Source organism: Malania oleifera, chromosome 7 (assembly GCF_029873635.1).
Source record: "Malania oleifera isolate guangnan ecotype guangnan chromosome 7, ASM2987363v1, whole genome shotgun sequence".
NCBI lineage: Eukaryota > Viridiplantae > Streptophyta > Magnoliopsida > Santalales > Ximeniaceae > Malania > Malania oleifera.
The window spans coordinates 101021027-101047377 of NC_080423.1; the positions used below are offsets into that span (position 1 = coordinate 101021027).

The window sequence follows — 26351 nt, forward strand, 5'->3', positions numbered from 1 at the left end:
ATGCACCTTCTCCTTTTTTTACCTTAATTATCGTTGATGGAATCTAAATTGACGATAGAATGAATGTAAGTATTTTTTATTTTTTGTTCTTCCTTTCTCTTCTCTATTGCCAATTTGCCTTGAATTTAAATACGAACCTATTTAATAAAAAAATCAAACGCATTCTAAGAGATAATAATGATGAGATTGAGATGGGTCAGGGTCCCACATTGGACGTATACTAGGGAGATCTTAAGCTTAATTAAAATGAGGACATAGGTTCCAACTAAGGCCATCTTGGAGGTACTATCATGAGTTGATCTATCTGCCCTTAGTGTACTATCATGTGAGTGGATGCTATAAAGAGGTGTAAGCCACTTTAACGAGAATATTAGAGAATGGATAGGAGAACTTATCATGGTAGCTCATCTAATCTGTACGCGGAAGATCACTCTGACAAGGACATTAGAAATCAAATGGGAGTGTCTGTCACAGTCCCACATCATATGTGTACTAAGGAGATCTTGAGCTTATAAGGAAGATTTGGGCTCCAATTAAGTGAGGCGCATTTTATAAGATAAACCAGTAAGACTAGTGGGCCAAAGTGGACAACACTTCACTAGAATTGGGCCCAGGATTGTTACATTATAATAATGATGAGATTAAGATAGGGTGAAATATATTGGATGTCAGAGTTGCAAGGGTAGCGAAAGTAAGAATTATAGAAATTTTAGAAATCATAATGATGTAGGACGGGGTTGGTCAACCTATGTCCTACGATTTCAAACCTCAAACAACACATACACTCAATACACTTTAAATTAAGAATTTGATTAACAAACATAAACACCATAAAACATACTATATTTCACATGTTCAAGAATTTTGAAAAGGTGTATGACTTGTCAAGAAATTAAGTTTCAATTAATTCTTTCACAAAGGAATCAAGTTAAATGTGGAAAAGATGCTATTTCAATATTTTAAGAATGAAAGTTCTATGTTTAGCACAACAATATTCCCAAAATTAATTTAAAGCTAGCAAGTATCAATATTGTAATCTTTTGGCTCAAATGTGATATTCAAACATGTAAGTTCAAAATTTCAAGCATGGGCTTACACAACGTTAAATAAGGATTCAAACAATGTGAATTAATATTGAAAACTGCAGGTTCAGGGTGACTTCAGTTGCCTGAGCTTTAGGGTCAGTCGCGTGAAAAATTTAGAAATGATATTCTGGGAAGGCAGTAGCGAGTCAGTTGATTGAGCTAATGACCTCAGTCGCCTAATAAATTTTTGAACTGAATTCTGGAGTGGCAATAGGAGGTTAGTTGATTGATGACAAGTTCAGTTGATTGATCTCCTATAGGTTTTGAAGAAATGGCCATAATTCAAGGGCTATTTCTCAACTAAGGCTTATGGGCTTTAAGGAAAGGTTCAAAACCAATTTAAGGTTTAAGAAAAGGATTGAAAAATCCTTGGAACAAGGTTTGAAAAAGTAAACTAATGTATATATGTAATGGTTCAAATGAATTATGAATTTACCAATGAATTGGATGGATGACTTGATGATGTTCTACACAAGTTAGACCACGCCTGAAATCCTTGTGCAAACTTTGAAATATCCATATGTATGTAGTAATGGAATGGTGGATTGGTGGCCATGGGTGTATCTTGGTGATGACCGTGTGGGTGATAAAGGGAAGTCGTGAAAGTAGGATAGAAATGGAGTCACTAGATAGGATAGTGCTCTCTCACCACCTAATCTCCAGAAAGAACGACGTAGCCTCACACTACACAATGACAAGGATTGGACAAAGCTAAATAAGCTTCAACAAAGACAATGTCTTTTAATTCAATATCAATACTCTCTGCGTTTGCTCATTACAATGAAGGGGTATACATAAGCTAGCATAGGGAGACAAAATTAGCTAGCATGGACAATACAATAAACACTAACAATTCCCATACAAGCATGAGAGACAAAGGAAATAAATAAAACAGATTACAAGACTCATTAATGACACAACTTACTAACACTCCAACTCACTAGACACATCAAACACTAAGCAAAACTTACTAAGAACAATTTTCTAGGAGCAAACACATGCAAGCAAGCAATTTTTCTTGCAAAGTTATACATTAAATACAAAACAAAAGTCAAAGGGAGGCCCAATTCCGTGTGGGTCCCAATGGAGCCATGTGGGGCCCACAAAACTGTGTGGGGTTCACATAGGTCTTGAACTCAGACTTGCTGCTGGGGTCTTTTTCACACTGAAAAGTCTTCAAGCATCTACAAAATAATCATGAGTTGATGTAGACATCTGGGGGTCGTCCATGTGTTATCATGTCAGCAAAGGAAATGTGGACATCAAGAGGTCGTTCACGTGTCACAACATCTGAAAAAGAGATAGATAAGGCATACTGATCTCCATCACATAAAAGGAGGGAGAAAAAAGGAAGGAGAAAAGTCTTAAATTAGAAGAGATAAGGAGAGTTAAAGAGGGAAGAGACTAAGGGTAGAAAAAGTTAGAGAGAAAGAGATAAAAAAAACAACATTAGGGTCTATTTAGCATTGGGATATTGCAAGATGTTTGTTGAGTTGAATTGGAGATATATTTAGTTTGTACCTCTATTTATACCCTTTTTGGGTCAAACCTACATCAATTCTAAGGTTAGAAATTATAAATTCAAGTCATAAATCATAATCATAAACTCGATATGTTTCTAAACATTAAAAGTCTTGTCATAAATTAGGATTGTTTTTAACATTAAACATCCAATTATTATAGTTGACATTCATGCTTTGTCGATGCTTATCTGCCTTGTCGTTTGATGACTAGGCAATCCTAGATGACTGGGTGACAGTTGTCGCCTGATGACTTGGCGATCTCCATCACCTAAGTGGCCACTTATGATCTCCTCGCCTTGCTTAATTGGTAACTAGGCGACCAACGTAGCCAATATCCATGTGGCCTTTATCACCTAGGTGTCTCCTTGATATTCTTGAGTCACCTAGGCAACAAGTAACTCATCTTGTCCTAGAAATTTCTTCATTGTGACTCTTCAAGCTAGTAATTTTCCTACCTAAGCGATTGTCATTATTATTCAAGGGAGTGCAAACAGACAATGCAAACAATGCCCCTCATAGCTTCTCCATTTTGTTGCACTTAAATGTTTATAAAGTAGTCATAATGCTTTTAGCCTAGAATATGCATTATATTTGTTGTATTTCTAGGCCAAATAGCTTCCTAATTGGTCTATTTACTTATAAGAATTGCCCTTTAAGCTTGTTGGAACTTATTTGATCGATCAATGATGGGATTAAGAGAAGATCACCCAATATCAAATCTGTAACTACTTGCCTATTATACCACAATTTTTTTATTTTTTATTTTTGCATAAATACTCATAATAACTTTGATACCTACTAAATTGATGAAATCATTATCAACTTGGACCCATGGGTACCATGGATAAACCTGTCATATAACTCTGATACCTAAGCAGCAGGAAACGTAATTTACAAACATGCCATCCAACCAAATACAAAACCAGAGTCCTACTAAATCTGTTATATATACAATCATCCACCAAAAAACCAAAAAGTAACCTAGGGTCACTTTCCAAAAATAAATCTAACCCTAACTCCACAACTCACCCTTCTGACAGGATAGCTCGATCAGACTTTACTTCCGTGGAGCTCTACCTACTCCTCTACTTGGATTTTCTGAAATGTTTGAAATGCTGGGGGTGAGACACCTCTCAGTAAGGGAAATAAACTAACATCATTGTATGACAACATGAGTATTTTCATGTTATTCATATAAATTTTACATAAACATATCTAGTAAAAATTGTTTGTATCAAATCTAAAATAAAACATGATTTGTATTATCATAATATAACTTACTACATTTTTGTATATATAAATCATCTTATATAACTGTACAATACTAAAATAACACCCAAGATGGATAGTTAGCTGATGTCATGTCTTACCCCCACATGACTAGGTTGTGCGGCCCGAAGATGGAACCTAGCAATGGCTAGCCAACCATACTAGATCAAATATAAGTTTGTAAGTATGATGGGTCTGCCCCTCCTGGTCACGGACTGCCAGGGGAACAACTCCACTTTACACTGAAGCCACATCGATTGTCATCTCCCACACTACTAGTCGTGTGATAGTACTATCATATTTCTGAACATATAGTTACTAGACCATGCTCCTGAAATTGAACTAAACCATACCATGCAAGTTCTGATAACATACAGTATGTTTCCCATACTGAACATAACTGTTTCATATTTCATAATAATATCTTATATGATAATATTTCATGAACTATGTTCTATCATACATGATTATGGCATCTGTTCCAACATGAATCACGGCATCTGCGCCGGCATAACATAACATATAATCACGACATCTATGCTGGCATATCATAATATACTGAACATGATTTCTCTATACTATATACATAATATTCATGAAATCATGGTTCTTATATTGTTTTTATAATTTTCCAAAGAACTGTCATATCATGCTTGTTCCAAGAAAATATATTATTCTGATATATATATATATATATATAATTACATTGAAATCTATACCCATACCCCCATTGAAATGGGTAATATATTGAATGTAAAAATCTATTCTAAAATCATAATCCTACACCTGCAATGCTCCCAGCACAACACCCTGAAATTAACATTTTTCCCCAACAAACTTCAATATTATCTTACCTAACATATTTTCCTCAGTCTAGAAACACCAAATACCCAATAAAACTAAAATTAACTAACTTACACAAATTTTGGGATGATGCCCAAGTTGACCTAACCTACGATCTACTCTTATAGATATGAAGAGAAACTTCCTAAGAGTAGCATGGTGGCTTCGGATCATCGAACCAGCGTGAAATGAGGCCAGATTTTTTAGAGAGAAGGTAGGGAATGCGAATTTAGAGAGAGAAGAGAGATTTGCATGCCATTTTCTCGTTGAAAAACCGAGTTAAAGCTATTTATACACCTGCCCTCGTCGACAAGGCCAAGCAAAGAGTTCGTTGACGAACACTTATTCATTGTTTACAAATTTCAGGCCCTGCAAACAGCCCTCTCGGTAATTTCTCGTCGACGAGACACGTGTCCCCATCGACGATCCCTATAAGCCGCTTCGTCACCGAGATCTTACTGTGACCCCCTTTAAAATTTCCTTTTTCTCTGCTTTCTTTTATTATTAATTGCTATAATTCACTGGGTCTCTACATTCTCCCCTCCTCATAAAAATTTCGTCCTTGAAATTTACTATTTGAGCGATTCACTATCCCTTAAAGAAAAATGGCTACTTATTTTATTGCTTTCCCTCACTTATGGCGGAGGAATACTGTGATTACATTCAGGGTTCTAGGAGAGTACAAATACACATAAAATAAAATTCTCCCACAACCAAAATACTATTAACTACCAAAAAGACTATTACATGCACTGATTAACCTACAAAAGAAACATTACATATCTACTTGTATCTCTTCCTTATTACTGCCATTCCTCGCTAAAAAAAATGCGGGTATTTCTATTTTATCTCTTCCTTGAGCTCCCAAGAAGTTTCTTCCACCACATGATTTCTCCACAGGTCTTTTACTCATGGTATTATCTTGCTGCGCAATTCCTGATCCGTCCTGTCCAGTATCTGCACTGGTATCTCCTCATAAGCCAAAGTATCATTGAGTTCTAACTCGGCATAATTGATGACATGGAAGGGATTTGAAACGTATTTCCTTAACATGGAAACATGAAATACGTTGTGAATTCTAAATAAAGCTGGTGGTAAAGCTAACTGGTAGGCAACTGACCCCACTCTTTCAAGAATCTCAAAAGGGCCAATAAACCTAGGGCTTAACTTACCCTTCCTCCATAATCTCATAACCCTATTCAGTGGAGCTATCTTCAGAAACACATGATTTCCTACTTCAAATTCTAATTCCTGGCGGCGAGTATCAATATAGCTTTTCTGCTGGCTCTGAGCCGCACTAATTCTTTCTCTAATAAGTCTGACTTTATCGTACGCCTGCTGCACAATTTCTGGTCCCAAAACTCACCTCTCACCAATCTCATCCTAGTAGAGAGGAGAACTATACCTCCTCCCATAAAGTGCCTTGTAAGGTGTCATGCCGATGCAAGCCTGATAGTTGTTATTGTATGCAAACTCTACCAACGGTATAAACTGGGTCCAACTACCCCTAAAATCCATCATGCATACTCGAAGCATATCTTCTAATATCTGAATCGTCCTCTCAATCTGCCCATCCGTTTGAGGATGAAACACCATGCTAAAAGAAAATTGAGACCCAGCCTTCTACAAGCTTTTCCAAAATCGTGACGTGAAACGTGGGTCTCGATTAGATACTATAGACACTAGTACACCATGCGGTCGCATAATCTCCTAAATATAAATCTTTGCCAATCTACCCATGGAATAGCTGACTTTAATAAGGATAAAGTGAGCGGACTTTGTCAGATGATCTACGACCACCCAGATAGCATTCTAGCAATGCGGTACCAGCGGTAAACCCATCACGAAGTCCATAGATACATGATCTCATTTCCACTATTTGATGTAAAGAGGCAGCAATTGGCCCACTGGCCTCTGGTGTTTAGCTTTTACCTACTGGCACGTCATAAACTGTTGTACAAACTCGGCAATTTCACTCTTCACGCCTCTCCACCAGTAAGACTCTCGCAAATCCCTATACATTTTAGTACTACCTGGATGAACCATGTACAAGGACCGGTGAGCCTCCTCTAAGATCGTCCTCCTAATATCCATATCTGTAGGCATGCACAACCTGGAGCGGAACCTCAAGGCCCCATCATCATAAACACGGAATTCCTCTCCCTGTCTGTTCTGCACCTTAATTTTCAGCTCTACTAATTCTGCGTCATCCCTCTAAGCGGTCTTAATCCTTTCCTGTAGAGTAAGATGCACCACCAGGTTGGTAATAAATTTCTGGTAATCACTCTACTAATTCTACACCAAGCCTATCCAAGTCCATCATGGTCGGATGTTGAACGACCATAGCTACCAGTGCTAGTCCCACTGATTTTTTGCTTAGAGCATCGACTACCACATTTGCTTTCCTTGGGTGATAACTGATAGTGCAGTCATAATATTTAATAAGTTCCAACCACCTCCTCTGTCACATGTTCAATTCCTTTTAAGTGAAAAAGTACTTCAAATTTTTGTGGTCGGAGAATATCTCGCATCTTTCACCATACAAGTAATGCCTCCAAATCTTTAGCGCGTGTACCACTGCAGCCAATTCTAGATCGTGGGTAGGGTGGTTCTTTTTATATTCTTTCAATTGCCTAAAAGCATACGCTACTACCCTGCCTTGTTGCATCAATACACATCCAAGCCCTTTAAAGGACACATCACTGAAAATAACATAACCATCACTCCCTGATGGGATGATCAACCTCACTCCCTGATGGGATGATCAACACTGGTGCAGTGACAAGCCTCTACTTCAATTCTTGGAAACTCAGTTCACAACTGTCATCCCATTCAAACTTGACATTATTCCTGGTCATACATGTCAGAGGCCCTAAAAATGCTGAGAATCCCTCAACAAACTGACGATAATAACCTGACAGCCCCAAGAAACTCCTGATTTCATGAACGTTCTTCGGTTTGGCCCAGTTCACTACTACTTCAATCTTGCTGGGATCCACTAAAATACCATCCCCTGAAATAACATGCCCTAGAAATACCACTTTTTCCAACCAAAATTCACATTTATTGAACTTGGCATGCAATCACTTTTCCTTGAGCGTCTGAAGAACCAGTTGTAAGTGTACCTCATGCTCTTCAAACCTCCTTGAAGAAACTAGTATATCATCAATGAAAACCACAACAAAATGGTCTAATTACTGGTGAAAGATTTTATTCATCAAATCCATGAATACTGCAAAAGCATTTGTCAAACCAAAATTCATAACGAGGAATTCATAATGTCCATATGGTTCTGAAGGCTGTCTTCGAGACGTCTTTTGCTTTAACTTTCACCTGGTGATAACCTGATCTGAGGTCAATCTTGGAATAGACCCGTGTGCCCTGAAGTTGATCAAATAAGTCATCTATGAGGGGTAGAGGATACATGTTCGTAATGGTTACCTTGTTTATCTCCCTGTAATCAATACACATCCTTATATACCTGTCTTTCTTTTTTACAAATAATACAGGTGCTCCCCAAGGCGATACGCTAGGTCTAATAAACCCTTTATTCAATAGATCTTGCAGCTGGTCCTTTAATTCTCCCAATGCTGCTGGAGCCAGCCAGTAAGGAGCTTTAGAGATCAATGTTGTCTTAGGGGATAAATCGATAGTAAAATCTACCTCGCTGTTGGGAGGCAACCCTGATAATTCTTCTAGAAAAATATCTGGAAATTCCTTAATCACTGGTGTGTTGTCAAGTTTCAATTCATTTTATGACACCTCCTTTACAATAGCCATAAACCTCTGACATCCATCCAGGAGTAGCCTTCTCACTTGAATAGTTGACACTAACTGAGGTGGGGAACACACCTGCGACCCCACAAATCTGAATTCTTGCTTCCCTAGTGGTTTAAAAATCACTTCTTTCAGATGATAGTCAATATTAGCATAGTTAGCTGCCTACCAATCGATACCCAGTATTACATCAAACCCATGCATGTCAAGTACATCGCAGATACAAAAGAATAAGCAGCACCCGAATCAAATAAAATAATAGCATGACATGATAAAATAGTAAGGATACCTGTCACGACGTCTACAGCAGTCTCAGTATCTTCTGGCGTCAGAGCATAAACCCTTGCCGAGGCTACATTTCTTTGCTAACTTCCATGAGGCACTCGGTAACCTCCCCTGAATTGCCTAGGAGCAGAAGCGGTACAAGCTGGTGTAGGACAATCTCATGCCAAATGTCCCAATCCAATGCAGCAATAGCATACGCCTCTCCCCGCTCAGCATTCTCCTAGATATTTCTTCCTATATGTCTGATATACTGGGTAGATCTGCGCACCCTGAACCACACAGCCCCTAGTCTCCTACCTCTGACATCTGTCATAGTTTCCTCTCCTCCACTGACCTCGACTAGAACCCTGTTGAAAGCCTGAATGTGTGGCCCTCTTCTTCTGTCCCTACTCCTCAGCACCCATCCGCTCACCAGCCTCAGCTAGAACTGCTCTATCCACCAACTCAGCAAAGTCTTATATTTTCAACACCATAACTTGTCTGTAGATCTCACGTCTCAAACCCCTTTCAAACTGTCTTGCCTTCTTTACTTCATCGAGTATGATAAACGGGGCAAAGCAGGACAACTTGATAAACCTCGCCGCGTATTACTGGACTGACTGTTGTCCCTTCTCCAGATTCAGAAACTCCTCCACTTTTGCTTCCCTAATAGTGGCTGGAAAATATCTATCGAAGAACAAGTCTTTAAACCAGAACTAGGTCATAGCTATAGGCACTGCCCTCTATTCCTCTAATAATTTTACCGTAGTCCACCATCTTTCAGCCTCCCCTATCAGTTTATAGGTGGCGAATAGGACCCTCTACTCTTCAGTGCACTACAGCACCACCAAAACCTTCTCTATTTTTTGCATCCAGTTCTCGACGACTGTAGGATCAACTCTCCCTGAAAAAACCGGAGGATTAATCTTGATGAACTTCTCTATCGTGCACCCATGGACTGCATACGAGCCTCCCTATTCTCTGGAGCTCCGTTCAATCTCATCTATGACCTGTTGAGCTACAATGTGTAATACGGCATCTAGATCACCTCCTTCTACACCCAAAGGTCCAGCTCCATCACTGCCACTCGCATGAGCACTACTACCTCCAGGGTCCATCTTGGAAAAGACAGGAACATGGGTTAGAAACCCTGTCCTTATATTTTAGGTATCTAACCCAAAACTTATATTATCCCCCTATCTTAGCATCCCAATCCTAATTCAAAATTCAGTCCTACACTTTAAAAACACAACCTGGCAATAGTTTATTATGGCTTTCCTGAAATCGTCATCCTAGGAAAGACACAGAAACCACCACGGAAGTCTTGCCTCCAAACTGTAAAACAAAACCTCAAATCATTTTCCTATACTTTGGTATTGTTTCCGCTGCACTCTAAGTCTACGGAACCTAGCAACCTAGGGTCTGATACCAAACTGTAATGACCTGCCTATTATACGACAAATTTTTTTTTTTTTTGCATAAATACTCATAATAACTCTGATATCTACTAAATTGATGAAATCATGATCAACCAGGACTCATGGGTACCAGGGATAAACCTATCATATAACTCTGATACCTAAGTAGTAGGAAACGTAATTTACACACATGCCATCCAACCAAACAAAAAACCAGAGTCCTACTAAATCTGTTATATATACAATCATCCATCAAAAGACAAAAAAGTAACCTAGGGTCACTTCCCAAAAATAAATCTAACCCTAGCTCGACAACTCACCCTTCTGATAGGGAAGTTCGGTCAGACTCTATTGCTGCAGAGCTCTACCCGCTCTTCTACCTGGATTTCCTTAAATGTTTGAAATGCTGGGGTGAGACACCTATTAGTAAGGGAAATAAACTAACATCAGTGTGTGACAACATGAGTATTTTCGCATTATACATATAAACTGTACATGAACATATCTAGTAAAAATTGTCTCTATCAAATCTGAAATAAAACATGATTTGTCTTATCATAATATAACTTACTACATTTATGTATATGGAAATCATCTTATATAACTGTACAATACTGAAATAACACCCAGGATGGATAACTAGTTGATGTCATGTCTTACCCTCACATGACTAGGTTGTGCAGCTCAAAGGCGGGACCTAGCAATGGTTGGCCGACCATACTAGATCAAACATAAGTTTGTAAGTACAATGGGTCTGCCCCTCCTGGTCCTGAATTGCCAAGGGAACAACTCCACTTTATACTGAAGCCACATCGACTGTCATCTCCCATACTACTGGTCGTGTGGTAGCACTGTCATATTTCTGAATATATAGTTACAGTACCGTGCTCCTGAAACTGAACTAAACCATATCATCCGAGTTCTGATAACATATAATATGTTTCATATACTGAACATAATTGTTTCGTATTTCATAATAATATTTGATACGATAATATTTCATGAGATCTATTTTATCATACATGATTATGGCATCTACACCAACATGAATCACGGCATTTGTGCCAACATAACATAATATATAATCACAGCATCTGCACCAGCATATTTATAATATACTGAATATGATTTCTCTACACTGTATACATAATATTCATGAAATCATGGTTCTTGTATTGTTTTTATAATTTTCCTAAAAACTATCATATATATAATTACATTGAAATCTATACCTATACCAAACAGAAATGGGTAACATATTGAACATAAAAATTTGTTCTAAAATCATAATTTCTGATAAAACACATTTAAATCATATTCCTGTTCATAACAGTATTTCCCAAACATAACTCTACAATATACATATTTTCCTGGAATTAAATGCTATAGAATAATAAGTAATTTCATGGAAGATTCTGACTTAATTTATCCCCTTACCTGGCTTACTAAGAAGTTCACAAAATACCCAATCCTACACCTGCAATGCTCCCAATACAACACCCTGAAATTAACATTTTTCCCCAACAAATTTCAGTATTATCTTACCTAACATATTCTACTTGGTCTAGAAATACCAAATACCCAATAAAACTGAAAATAACTAATTTACCCAAATTTTGGAATGATACCTAAGTTGGCCTAATCTACGATCTACTCCTGGAGATATGAAGAGAAACTTCCCAGGAGTAGCGTGGCACTTTAGATCGTCAAACCGGCATGAAATGAGGCCGGATTTTGTAAAGAGAAGGTAGGGAATACGAAGTTAGAGAGAGAAGACACTACAAAAAATAAGGTTATTAGTGACAGTTCAAAACTGTCACTAATACTTACAAAACCGTCACTAATACTAATACTCACAAAATCGTCACTAATACTATTAGTGACAGTTTTGTGAGTATTAGTGACAGTTTTGAATTAGTCGCTATTTCTGCCGTTACTAATACTTATTAGTGACGAATTTTCAAACCGTCACTAATAATAGAGCATCAGTGACGGACTAAAACTATCACTAAAAGCACTAATACTATGGCTTTTAGTGACGGTTTTAATACTATAACTTTAGTAACGGTTTTAAAACCGTCACTAAAAGCCATAGTATTAGTGACGGTTTTAAATTCGTCACTAATGCTCTATTATTAGTGACGGTTTTAAAACCGTCACTATTGCTCACCGGAACCGTCACTAATACTATAACTTTAGTGACGGTTGGAAAACCTTCATTAAAGCTTTTTAAAAAGGCAATTATTAGTGACTGTTTTGAAACCATCACTAATATTAAGGCTTTAGTGACGAATAAAAGTTTCACTACCTTACAATAAGTGATGGTTTTGAAACCTTCACTAATACTTAAATTGGACAATTAGTAGTGACGGTTTTAAAATCATCACTAATAATGTTAAATTAATTTTTATTCTCAATTATTAATTCCTGTAAAAATCTGTAATTACATTTTCTTATACATAACATTAAACCATAATTGCTAAAAAAATTCATAAATTATTCAAAGTTCAAATTCAAATTTAAATACAAATACAAATATATTATACAAATTCAAATTCAAATACAAATATATTATACAAATTCAAATTTAAATACAAATACATTATATAAATTCAAATTCAAATATAAAAATTTCATTTGTTCAAATAACAAAAAAAGTCAAAAGCTGCATTCGTAGTGCATGACATCGTGTGGACGTTGTAACAGTTGCAAACCCTACAAATTAAGAAAGTTAAAAAAATTAGTACACGCTTTTTGAAAAATTTTGGCAACATTTCTCCTATAAATATGACATTTTCTATAGAGATATGCTCCAAACCTATGTGTTTATAATAAATAATTCATAATAATCCAACCAGTAATGAATTTTACGAGTGCACAAGAGTTTCATATAATAAGCATTAAATAATGTAACGTGTTCATGCATCCCATAAACAATATATATCAGAATATAGTTCTATGAAAAAATAGAATGTGATGTTTATGGTTTACATGGCTTCCATAGGACTCTAAAACAATTATAATAATCAAATAATGCAAATGAGTCCATGATTGATAGAATTTTCACTTAGCATATGCAAAAGTAAATTTAGAGATGAAGTTCAAGATTCATTTGAAGTTCATTCATTCTTTCAAAAATGTTTTAACATTTAGCACACTATAACCATATGAGCATATAGTATATGACTATGATTATTTTGGAAAAAAGTCAACAAATTTTTGACAACATGCCGTTTATAAATAGAACATTTCCCAAACCTGCAAGTCACAAAAGCATGCAATTCACAATATTTTTGCATTATAGAGATTCCATTTAGATTAAGACATGCAACAACCTGAAAGTATCTACCAGCAAGCAATACACATCACTGCATTAGCCATGCAGGTGGCGTTCCAATCAAGCATGCAGTCCTAATGTCTATTATCAACATGCAGTTCACAAGATATATCAATCCAAGCATGCAGTCCAAAAGTTAAATCATCTATTAAACTGAAATTAGATAAGCACAACGAAATTGTGTGTGTTGTGCGTAGGAAAAAATTTTGAGTGCGCAAACAATAGAAATTGTGTGTGTTGTATTTACAAAAAAAAAATTGTAAGTGTGTTCTGTGTGTTGGCAACATGGAAGTGTTTTGTAAGTGAGAATGCTTAGTGTTATCTTGTAGTACTTGTGAGGTACATTAGTATGTCCAAGTGTAAGTTCTTGGGCATGTATTTTCATCTTGTAAGGATGTCCAGGTAGTAGAATTAAACAAACACAATACTCTATATATATATATATGCAGCTCAACACTAAAACTACATACCCAAATAATTATTATTCAATCAGAGGAATTTAACAAGATGTTTGTTACTATCCAAGTGTGAAAAAAAGATCCCACAAATAAGTTCAACACATACTGATTCCCACAACTTGTGAAAATATGCACATGATCAAGAATAGATATTTCATACCTCATGAGCTAACTTGGCAAGTGCTCGCATATTGTAGCTTGTATGTGCATAAGAAACCAATTTTAACCACACAATGTAAGCGAATAGCATTAATGTGATACTAGATAAGACAGCTGAATCACACCTGCAGAATTTAGAACTAATCATTGTACAAATTAAAATTTTTTGCTAATTATTTTAACAAGGTTTTAACCAAGGAGAAACCTTAACAAGAGATTAAGACGTGTACAAAATTGTTAATCTAACTCTGCAGATAGTAGTGAATGGATTGGCTAAAACTTCCTAGCAGCTTGGGTCCATGCACCTCAAATCCAAAATAAATTTAGCTTGGCTAGACCCAAAAAACGATACCTAGTTATCAAGGAGTCAACAACTAATAAATATTATAGCAACCAGCAAAATTAACTACGCTTTATTGGGGCAGTAGCACTGCATCTATCTACTAAACAATATCTTATGCTATAGCTTTTCAGCACGATAGACCCATTTGTAATTCCAAACCAAAACCATTCTCTTCAGCCAATATCTCACCAAACCTATTAGACCAACAAATTATAGGATAAAATTGGCACACATATATTTTGGTCATTTTCTAATCCACGCTAAGTAGTCTCCATATTTGTGCATAATTGCAGAGGGACACATATATGCCAATTAAACCAGTAGTTTATGTATTTCTATTAAAATTCCCAATAAATTAGACAGATCACATCACATTCAACCAATAAAGGGCTAATCCCAAGCCAATTAAGCTTCCAAGGTTATTATTCTTTGACTCAACAAGTGCAATAATATTCATCCAGTAGGACCGTGTTCATAAATACTAGGTGCATGGGTGTCAACAGACAATTTGAAGTCGATGACCATTTCTATTTCTAGTGTCACAATATGTTCATACAAGTTTCATAAATAAAAACAAACGGCATTTAACGGCGCAAAATTTATTTTAAAAAAATTGATATTCTGAGTCTATATACCAAAATATATTGAACCACCATACTTCGAAACTTTTCATGTTCCTCCTCATTGCCTTCCAACTGATCTGCTAGGGCCCTGCAAATTAACAATAATTATCAACTTATGATAAGCACAGCTTTTCGGTACATATCCTATACAAGATTCTGTAAAGAACCTGCTTTGTGTGTGAATGGGTGCATATGCACAATATAACAACAGATGGAAGCTCACATCAAAAGTACACCATATTATATATTAAGTACTTTGGGTAAACAATGAAAACTTAGATTATCCACTAAAACCGATCTGAAGAAACAATTACCATCTGCAGTCACTTGAATAATTTGTAGGCCCAATGCATCAAGCTACTTGCGGAAGCCAAAAATGTCAACCTGCGTTCCATGCTTTTTAATTTGTCCCCATTACGAAGCATCCATATAGGCAAGCATAAATTGGAACTCCATACAGAAATATGCCATATAGATGTATGTTTAAGAATAGCAAAACAAAACCAACTCAAAATAAAATCAATCAATAATTTCCACAAAAACTGCTTTAGCAGTTGTTTGCGTTCCATGCTTTTTAAAAAAAAAAAAAAATCAATCGTGCATATGGCATAGCAGAGCAGAAAATTAGCAATTTTTATAGAGAAAGAAATGTACTAAGATGGAAGATGAAGGAATTACAAAAAGAGGACAAGATGTGATAAAAATATTAAAAAATTTATTAAAACAAAAAAACAAACAAACAAACAAAAAACAAAGGCAAAAACAAAAGCATAATTTCCCACACTTTCCCCAAATTTTTTCTTTCTCCTACACCTCCATCGTGCGCGTCGACAAATGCCATGGATGTAGAGAGGAGACACTGTGGACGGCGGCTTGAGATTCTGTGGCGGGAGGATTGCACTGCATGCATGGAGGAGGGAGGAGGGAGGAGGGAGGAGCAGAACGAAATTTGGGGAAAGAAGAGACGACAGAAGGAAGAAGGAGGCTGGAGGAGAAAGAAGAAATTTGGGGAAAGTGTGGGAAATTATGCGGGTTAAGGAGGGGATTTCAAATTTTGAGTATCAGTGACGGTTTCAAAACCGTCATTAATACCCTCCTACTCTGTCGCTAATACCCTTAACTAATTTTTTTTTTATAAATAAAATCACTATTAGTGACGGCTTCAAAACCATCACTAATACCCTATTATTAGTGATGGATCTCAAAACCGTCATTAATACCCTCACAATTCATCACTAATACCCTTAACAAAACTTTTTTATAATTTTTAAATAAAAAAACTATTAGTCATGGTTTCAAAACCGTCACTAATAACCTATTATTAGTGACATGTCTCTCAATTCGTCACTAATACCCTTAAAAAAATTTTTAACACTATTAGTAACGGTTTCAAAACCATCTCTAATACTCTATTATTAGTGACGAGTCTCCCAATCCGTCATTAATACCCTCAACTAAATTTTTTTATATTTTTTAAATAGAAACACTACTAGTGACGATTTCGTCACTAATACCCTCCCAATCCTAACTAAAATTTTGTATATTTTTTAACTAAAAACAATATTAGTGATGGTTTCAAAACCTCACTAATACCCTATTATTAGTGACAGGTCTCACAATCTATCACTAACACCCTTAACTAAATTTTTTTATATTTTTTAAATAAAAACACTATTGGTGACGGTTTCAAAACTGTTACTAATAGCCCATTACTAGTGCCGGGTCTCCAAATCCGTCACTAATACCCTTAACTAATTTTTTTTATATTTTTTAAATAAAAACACTATTAGTGACGGTTTCAAAACCGTCACTAATACCCTATTATTAGTGACAAGTCTCCTAATCCGTCACTAATACCATTAACTAAATTTTTTTTTTTTTTAAAAACACTATTAGTGACGGTTTCAAAACCATCACTAATACCCTATTATTAGTTACGGGTCTCCTAATCTGTCATTAATACCCTTAACTAAATTTAAAAAAAAAACACTATTAGTGACGGTTTCAAAACCATCACTAATACCCTATTATTAGTTACGGGTCTCCTAATCCGTCACTAATACCCTTAACTAAATTTTTTTATATTTTTTAAATAGGAACACTATTAGTGATGGTTTCAAAACCGTCACTAATACCCTCCCAATCTTAACTAACTTTTTTTATGTTTTTTAAATAAAACACTATTAGTAACAGTTTTGACCGTCACTAATACCCTATTATTAGTGATGGGTCTCCCAATCTGTCACTAATACCCTTAAATAAATTTTTTATTTATTTATTTTAAATAAAAACACTATTAGTGACGGTTTCAAAACCGTCACTAATGCCCTATTATTAGTGATGGGTCTCCCAATCCGTCACTAATACCCTTAACTAAAATTTTTTATATTTTTTAAATAGAAACACTATTAGTGACGGTTTCAAAATTGTCACTAATACCCTCTCAATCCTAACTATTTTTTTTTTAATAAAAACATTATTAGTGACGGTTTCAAAACCATCACTAATATCCTATTATTAGTGACAAGTCTCCCAATCCGTCACTAATACCCTTAACTAATTTTTTTTATATTTTTTAAATTAAAAAACTATTAGTGACAATTTCAAAACTATTACTAATACCCTATTATTAGTGACGGGTCTCCCAATCCGTCACTAATACTCTTAACTAAATTTTTTTATATATTCATAAATATTAATAGTAACGGTTTATTAATCGTCACTAATAAGTGACTTTTAGTGACGAATTTAATCCGTCAGTAATACCCTATAATTGTCGCTAATATTTTTTCAGAAAATTTTTCGTGTGAAAATTGTTTATCGTGCAGTTTTTAGTGACGAAAGTATTAGTGACGGTTTTAATAGTGTTGTATTAGTGACAGCTGCTAAAACCATCATTAATGCTTACACTATTAGTAATGGTTCTTAAAAGTCGTCACTAATACAAACTTTTAGTGACGAAATTGAAATTGTCACTAATACTTTCGTCACTAAAAACCAGTTTTTTTGTAGTGAGAGAGATTTGCATGCCATTTTCTCGTTGAAACCCGAATTAGAGCTATTTATACACCTGCCCTCGTCGACGAACACTTATTCATCGTCAACGAATTTCAGGCCCTAAAAACAATCCTCTCGGTAATTTCTCAGCAACGACACACGTGTCCTCGTCGACGATCCCTATAAGCCACTTCATCGATGAGATCTTACTGTGACCCCCTTTAAAATTTCTTTTTTCTCTTCTTTATTTTATTATTTAATTGCTATAATTCACTGGGCCTCTACAAATTCTAAGTGAAACCAAGGGGATGGTCCTTGCCTTAAAATTTTTGCTGATGAATTTAGCAATATCCAAGTTAGTCTTAATATCATTTTCATTCTCAAGATTTCCTTGGGCAAGCTTCGAGTCCTCAGCTGAAAATAATTCTTGAATTCTTCATATTTGGTGGATTTTGAGTCTTCCTCCTCCTAAATATAGTTAACCATTAAAGAATCTTCAAAATTCTCAGGTTCGGCTAAAAAAAGAGATTTTGTATTCTTTATATTCAACCAAATTGAAATCTTCATTTTTTTCAGTATGTTTGGCCTCTCTTTTCATTATAATTCCTATTAGGGGTGGATTGCCCTCTTCATCTTCTTTTATATAATTGGCCAATAGATCATTCGTATGATCTTTTTGGCCAATGTTGTCTATAAAAAGATCCGATCATGCCTTGTATTAATATGCTTGGCCAAAACCATCATAAGCGATGGTTTTTTTTTTTTTTTTTTCAAAAGGAGATTATGGGAAAAATGATGTTTGCCCCTCACTGTCCATCTGCAAAAGAGAAAGTTGGTCGAATCCATCATTGTAGTTATAGGTGATGGTTTCACCATGAACAAAACTGTGGGCAAATGGTAGCAAAGGCTTTAATGAGTGTTCTAGTGTTGAATCTTGAACTTTGGAATATGTATTTTCTCATGTTCTCCATCTACGATCTTATCTCATTCTTCAAACCTCCCATAGTAATTTTCATCGGGATTGTCACCTTGTGAGATATATAAGAAATCGAATGAAAACTTTCTTCAGCTAATTGTTGTCAAATTGTCACAAATTCTGTGTTGATGAGTCCAATTGGCTTTGGCAACATTGTGTTTGACCTTGCACCTTTAGTAACTGGTAACGTAATGGATCCCCATCAAGCATTCCAAAAAAATGTTTGATGAAAAATCAAGAACCCTTTAAGGGATGGTGATGATAAGATTGAGATGAGATGCATTGGACTTGTTATGTTAAATAACATAAGAGATGCAAGGATAGTAATAGTAAGAATAATAGAAATCATATAAGGAGGGAGAAAAAAGGGATTGAAAAGACTTGTGATTGAAGATATAAGGAGAGATAAAGAGGGGAGAAGAAAATTAGAGAGACAGATAAAAGAGATAAAAGACACTAAAGCTTGTTTAACATTAGACTATTGCATGATATTTTGTTGAGTTGAGTAGGAGATCTAGATAGTTTATGCCCATTTTATACTCATTTAGGGTCAAATTTATATTAATTCTAAGGTTACAAATAATAAATTCAAGTCATAAATCCTATTCATAAATTCTATCCATTTCTAAACATATAGTCTTATCATAAATTAGGACTACTTTTAAGTAGTAATTAAACATCCTATTATATTTGCCCAATGCTTATCTACCTTCTCCCTTGATGACTAGGCAATCAAGATGACTAGGTAATGTTTGTGGCCTGATGACTCACAATCTCCATCACCTATGTGGCCACTTATGATATTTTCGCTTCATTTAGTGACTAAGCAATCAATATTGCCGATAGCTACGTAACCCTTGTCGCCTAAGTGACTACTTAATATCCTTGGGTCGCCCAAGTTACAAGTAACTCACCTTGTCCATGCAATTTTCTATTGTGACTTTTCAGGTGATTTCCCTAATTGGGCCACTATCATCATTCTTCAGGGGAGTGCATGCAAAAAAAATAGTACAAATTGGATTGCAACAACTTTTGAGCATTATATACATTCATACATAATGCTTTTCCTTCAGATAATTACCTCATTCATAAATTTAAAATATATATATATATATATATATATATATATATATATGAAGAAACTTATTATTTTATGATTTATAATGAAATTATTGATAAAAAAATAAAGATAATGATGTGGATATTTGATCCAAATTACTATAGAACATATAAATATATGATGATATCATTTTTTTTTTTTTTTCAGAGCTCATATGCTTGTACTAAAAATATATTTAGTTACAATCAAGAGAAATAATGTGATATATATATATTCATAACTATATGCTTGTAGCTAAGTTATGTATACATATTGCAAGAGATCAATCTTGCCAAACTTTTCTATTCTAACTTTTTCTTTTCATTTTTTAAAATTTGTTTTGGATTAATGTCTCCATTTATTATGCCTAGTCTATGCAATAAGGGGTAGTTGTCCCCCTAGGCATTTTGCAAAAACTTAAGACCTCCTCTCATGCTCTAAAACATTAGGGTGTCCCAATACAAGGCATTGTACTTTCTCTTTTATGGTGCTATAAATTGACAATAAGATTCAAAGATGAAATACCTTGACTTTAGAGTATTAATCACATGTTTTTTTTTTTTTTTTTTCCTTTTTCGATACTTCCTTTTCCTATTTTATTCCATTGAGCATTCCAAAAAAATGTTTGATGAAAAATCAAGAACCCTTAAGGGATGGTGATGATAAGATTGAGATGAGATGCATTGGACTTGTTATGTTAAATAACATAAGAGATGCAAGGATAGTAATAGTAAGAATAATAGAAATCATATAAGGAGGGAGAAAAAAGGGATTGAAAAGACTTATGATAGAAGATACAAGGAGAGATAAAGAGGGGAGAAGAAAATAAGAGAGATAGATAAGAGAGATAAAAGACACTAAAGTTTGTTTAACATTAAACTATTGCATGATATTTTGTTGAGTTGAGTAGGAGATCTAGATAGTTTATGCCCATTTTATACTCATTTAGGGTCAAATTTATATTAATTCTATGGTTACAAATCATAAATTCAAGTCATAAATTCTATTCATAAATTCTATCCATTTTTAAACATATAGTCCTATCATAAATCAAGACTATTTTAAAGTAGTAATTAAACATCCAATTATACTTGCCCAATGCTTATCTACCTTCTCCCTTGAGGACTAGGCAATCAAGATGACTAGGTAATGTTTGTAGCCTGATGACTCAAAATCTCCATCACCTGTTTGGCCACTTATGATATTCTCGCAATCAATATTGCCGATAGCTACGTAACCCTTGTCGCCTAAGTGACTACTTAATATCCTTGGGTCGCCCAAGTTACAAGTAACTCTCCTTGTCCATGCAATTTTCTATTGTGACTGTTCAGGTGATTTCCCTAATTGGGCGACTATCATCATTCTTCAAGGGTGTGCATGCAAAAAAATAGTACAAATAGGATTGCAACAACTTTTGAGCATTATATACATTCATACATAATGCTTTTCCTTAAGATAATTACCTCATTCATAAATTAAAAAAAAAATTATGAAGAAACTTATTATTTTATGCTTTATAACGAAATTATTGATAAAAAAGGATAAAGATAATGATGTCGATATTTGATCCAAATTTTCCATAACTATAGGACATAAAAATATATGATGATATCATTTTTTTGTTTTCAGAGCACATATGCTTGTACTAAAAATATATTTAGTTACAATCATGAAAAAGAATGTGATATTCATAGCTATATGCTTGTAGCTAATTTATGTATACATATTGCAAGAGATCAATCTTGCAAAACTTTTCTATTCTAACTTTTTCTTTTCATTTTTTAAAATTTGTTTTGGGTTAATGTCTCCATTTATTATGCCAAGTCTATGCAATAAGGGGTAGTTGTCCCCCTAGGCATTTTGCAAAAACTTAAGACCTCCTCTCATGCTCTAGGGTGTCCCAATACAAGGCATTGTACTTTCTCTATTATGGTGCTACAAATTGATAATAAGATTCAAGGATGAAATAACTTGACTTTAGAGTATTAATCACATTTTTTTTTTCTCCCCCTTTTTCGATACTTCCTTTTCCTATTTTATTCCATCGCTCGCTTTTTTTCTTTTTATTTGCATAACTACCTGATGTATTAACTACATAAAACAAATTACGAATAAAGATGTGGTTGTTTATATGTGAAAGTATTGAAAAGAGAAATAGTTGCTTATTATCTATAACTAGAAAGCTTATTAAAAATATTACTATTTTTCTATAAGATTCCAAAGCTTTTATATTGTGGAATATATCTATTTCGCATTTTAATTAGTCACGAAAAAGAAAAAATGACAACTTGCTCATACTAATTAGACTGATAATTAACATCACTTAGACATGCACACATATATACATATCATTCCCCTTTTTCAAGACATTATCAAAAAAAATAGTCTATTAAAGCTTAAGCAAATATGTTTGACCAAAAAAAAACATAAAAAATGCAAAAAGAAAAAAATTCCAAGAGTCTAATAGGATGTGAGAAAATTCATGAAAATAAATAAAATCAAATTTTCATAAAATGTGAAAAATTATAAAATTAATAAATATAAGAAAAATAGCAAAAGATTAAAAAATGAAAATACCAAAACCAAGTTTGAAAGGTCTTGAAATTATTGCCCTTTATGTCTTTTATATTTAATTTTCTTTTTTCCATTAATAGATAATGCTTCCAAAAGATGGTCTCTACCGACGAGGGATAGACGGTTTCCTTTAAAATTCTGCATCCCATCCTTAAAAATCAATTTAAAAAGAATGTTCATTCTATTCGAATTTTAATTTCATAAATGTTCTTCTCAAAAAACTTGTCCTCTAATGCCTTCCTCCACTTTGTTCAAATATAGATTTCAAAATGTTCTTTTCAAAAATGTGTCTTCTAATATCTTAATTTGGACAGTGAAGGGTCGTGACAATTGGGAAGGTTCGATCCTATGTAATAATATCTTTCTCTTTATCCTTAGACATGTCTGGATGATTATCTCCTCATAGAAATTTGGCTATGGGGAGGTGTCATTGTCAATCAACAAAGTTAAGATAAAATAAACACAGTAAAAATGTTTTTGCTTTCCTCCCTTTAAAATATAACAAGAGATATAATAATAACATATTGGTCGCCTAAATGATTCAAGTGAGCGCGCTTTTTTAAATGTTGTTGCTTTAACATCTAGTGCATCTTCTCAATCCTCATCTTTACTTTCATTTCATTTTCTTCTTCAAGAAAAATAAAATACAAAAGTTTGTTTTCTAACAAGAAACCCATTTTAAAGTTTTTAGAGGCACACACAACTTGATGGCAACTGTTCTTTGAACAAGTGATTATAGTGTAGACACCATAATTTTAATCAGGCCGTTTTGGGAAGACCCAGTGTAATTAAAGTTGACTTTATTCCCGAATGGGAGGACCAAAACTGAGTCCTGTTTTATTTTCAAAAATGAGTCCATTTATTTCAATAACGAGTTCTGATCTTTTCAAAATTGAGTCTCGAATTTTCAAAATTGAGTCTCCAGTTTTCAAAATCAAGTCCCGATTATTTTCAAAAAGGAGTCCCGATCTTTTAATTGAGTTATAATATTTTTAAGTTGAGTCTCAGTATTTTCAAAATAAGTCCTGGTTGTTTTTAGATCAAGTCTTTTAATTTTTAACTTGAGTCTTTCAATTTAAGCCCCTTAATTTTTAAATTGAGTCTTTCAAATTGTTGAATTGAGTCGTTTTAATTTTAAAATTGAATTCTTTTTATTTTAATTGAGTCATTTTTATTTTGAGTTCGAGTCCTCTTTGTTTTCAGGAATTTAAGTTTAATTCTTTTACCGGGCTTCTCTTATTGGGCAAACTAATGATGGGCTTGCATGGGCCATGTAGCCTATGCAAATCAAAAAAGAAAAAGGGGAGGCGATACTCCATGTTGTAGGGTTTTTCTAGGGCAGAATTCAGAAGCACAAAGCAACTATAAAGCTGTTGTGCATGCATGGGAGGAAGCACGGCCACAGGGGGGATGGCCATACCCAAAAACAAAAAAAAAAACCCTAAGCCTCTCTATTCTCTCCCTCAACAACACACCTCTCCCATCTCATCTCTCTCATTCACCCACACCTCCACGCCGCTGGAAGACTTGACGCTGGCAAACCCCACGCCCCCTCTCCATCTCTCTTCGTCCATCCTTTCATTCTCCCACGCACACAACTAACTCGTTACCCTCACCTCCTCGCTCCACACAAACCAGCAACCGTATCGCACCACCACCCCTTCACAACTACGACACTACCATCACCCTCTTCTCGACACATAACAGCTCATCACCTCGTGCTTGTCTTTCCTCCTTTCTTCTACCCCCCACGACAGTTCTCCACAGCCACTGTAACGCCCCGAACCCTTAAACCCGGGTCCGGTGCATTATACCTGATCATATCCTCATAAATCATATTCCATAACATACGCAGCAGAAAACATAATCATAATCTTCATATAACATCATACCAGAGTTTACTAATTCTAACTATAATCCATATTAAATCATTTATCACCTGTATTTCCATAAATCTACATAACTCCCAAAACAATTCAGTAATTTCACAATCATTCCTTACTCAATAGCCTTAAAATATAAAGGCATAAAACTTAAATATTTACATTCCCCAAAATTAACATAGAAATATACCATTTTCTTTTTCTATTTCCCAGTAATGCTATAAAAATATCAAGCTCTCAAAGCTCGATCTCGAGGAAATCCTAAAAAAAAGATAAATTCATATTCGGGTGAGACACATCTTAGTAAGGGAAGAAACCATATACTAAAACAGTGTGTAGCCAATATGAGTTTATTTATAACATAAGATTTAACATTTGAAAATCCTTAACATAATTTCCGAAATCATTCCCTGAACCTAATCAAACACATGCAAATGTTTAACCTATGAGATTACTCAAGAATAGGGGTGATTATCAGCCCATACAAGTAGCACCCCTCTGCTCTGATACATTTAGAAACCAGAAGGTCACGATTTAAGCATACCAGGGCACTTACCTTACTCAGTAAGCCCTCAAGTGTTAAACTGATCTCATACTCACGCATTCAACAATAGTTTACCGGCAAAGGCCCTAAGGATAGAGAAATCTACCCGCCTATACAAGTAGGTTCCCTCTGCCCTAATACGTTATGCGGCTACTACCACATCTGTAGCTACCAGTGCACTCGCCTTACTCAGCAAGCCCTCAGGCGAAAAATACGCCTCGCCTAATCGTAACATGTTCTACGTAAATACATACTTCTAATATCATAATACATCATTCTTTTTTGTCATTAAACATTCATGCACATTCATTCTTGTTCATAACTTAACGTTGCATTTCGTTTCACTTTAAGTGACTCTTTCTCATTTACATCATTTACCTTTGTCATTTCATTTCATTGTCATTTCATCGTCATTTCATTGCATAACATTTCATTTCATTACTTCGTACTATAGCTGGTCTTTAGCCATCATCAGTTAGTCTACGTAGAAACGTGTTAGATCTGCTAATACAACTCCTTTTAGTTGTCATCAGTTAGTCTACACGAAAGTGTGTTAGATCTGCTAACATGGCTGTCTTTCATCTGTCTTACATTTACATGGTTGCATTTAACATACACAGGCAACATTGTCCATGTCATATTTTATTTTCATTGCTTTACTTACTTAGCCTACATCTCATACATTTAACATATATTTGCACAGAATCTCATGCCACACAATTTAGTAATAAAATTCATACACTGTCTGTAAAATAAGCTAACCAATATTTAATATTTATATACTGAAAATACCTTTCATTTCTTACTAAATTATCCTGAAAATATTTCTCACTTTCATCAGTTCATTTTTGCATATACATATCTAATAAACAGCCCTAAACTCGAAAAAAATATAATTTAAACAGTTGACATTTTACCCATACCGAAACATATACATGTACATATAACACAATTTATTTTTTCATTAAATTCATAAAAATTCTGATTTAATATATATTTTTCCTCTTACCTAGTTTCTTGAACTACGCCAACAGGGACTCTGAAAAATACCTGCGGGGCTCACTCGGACTCTGAAATTAAATTCCTAGTTCCAATAAATTATTCCAAAATAAAATATTATTTAAATATTTTCTAGGGCCATAATTCCTAAATAAATAATAATACCCTTAACTCTAGCCA

General features: G+C 34.7%; 1 protein-coding gene across 1 annotated transcript in view; it reads right to left on the reverse strand.

Moving 5' to 3' along the window:
• Positions 1 to 26351, reverse strand: part of LOC131160967 (aspartyl protease family protein At5g10770-like) — a 52687-nt gene that overhangs the window by 22608 nt on the left and 3728 nt on the right. Inside the window, exon 2 of the mRNA XM_058116835.1 lies at positions 14135 to 14258. Within this exon, the coding sequence (XP_057972818.1) occupies positions 14135 to 14258 (124 nt within the window). The remainder of the gene's footprint in view (positions 1 to 14134; positions 14259 to 26351) is intronic.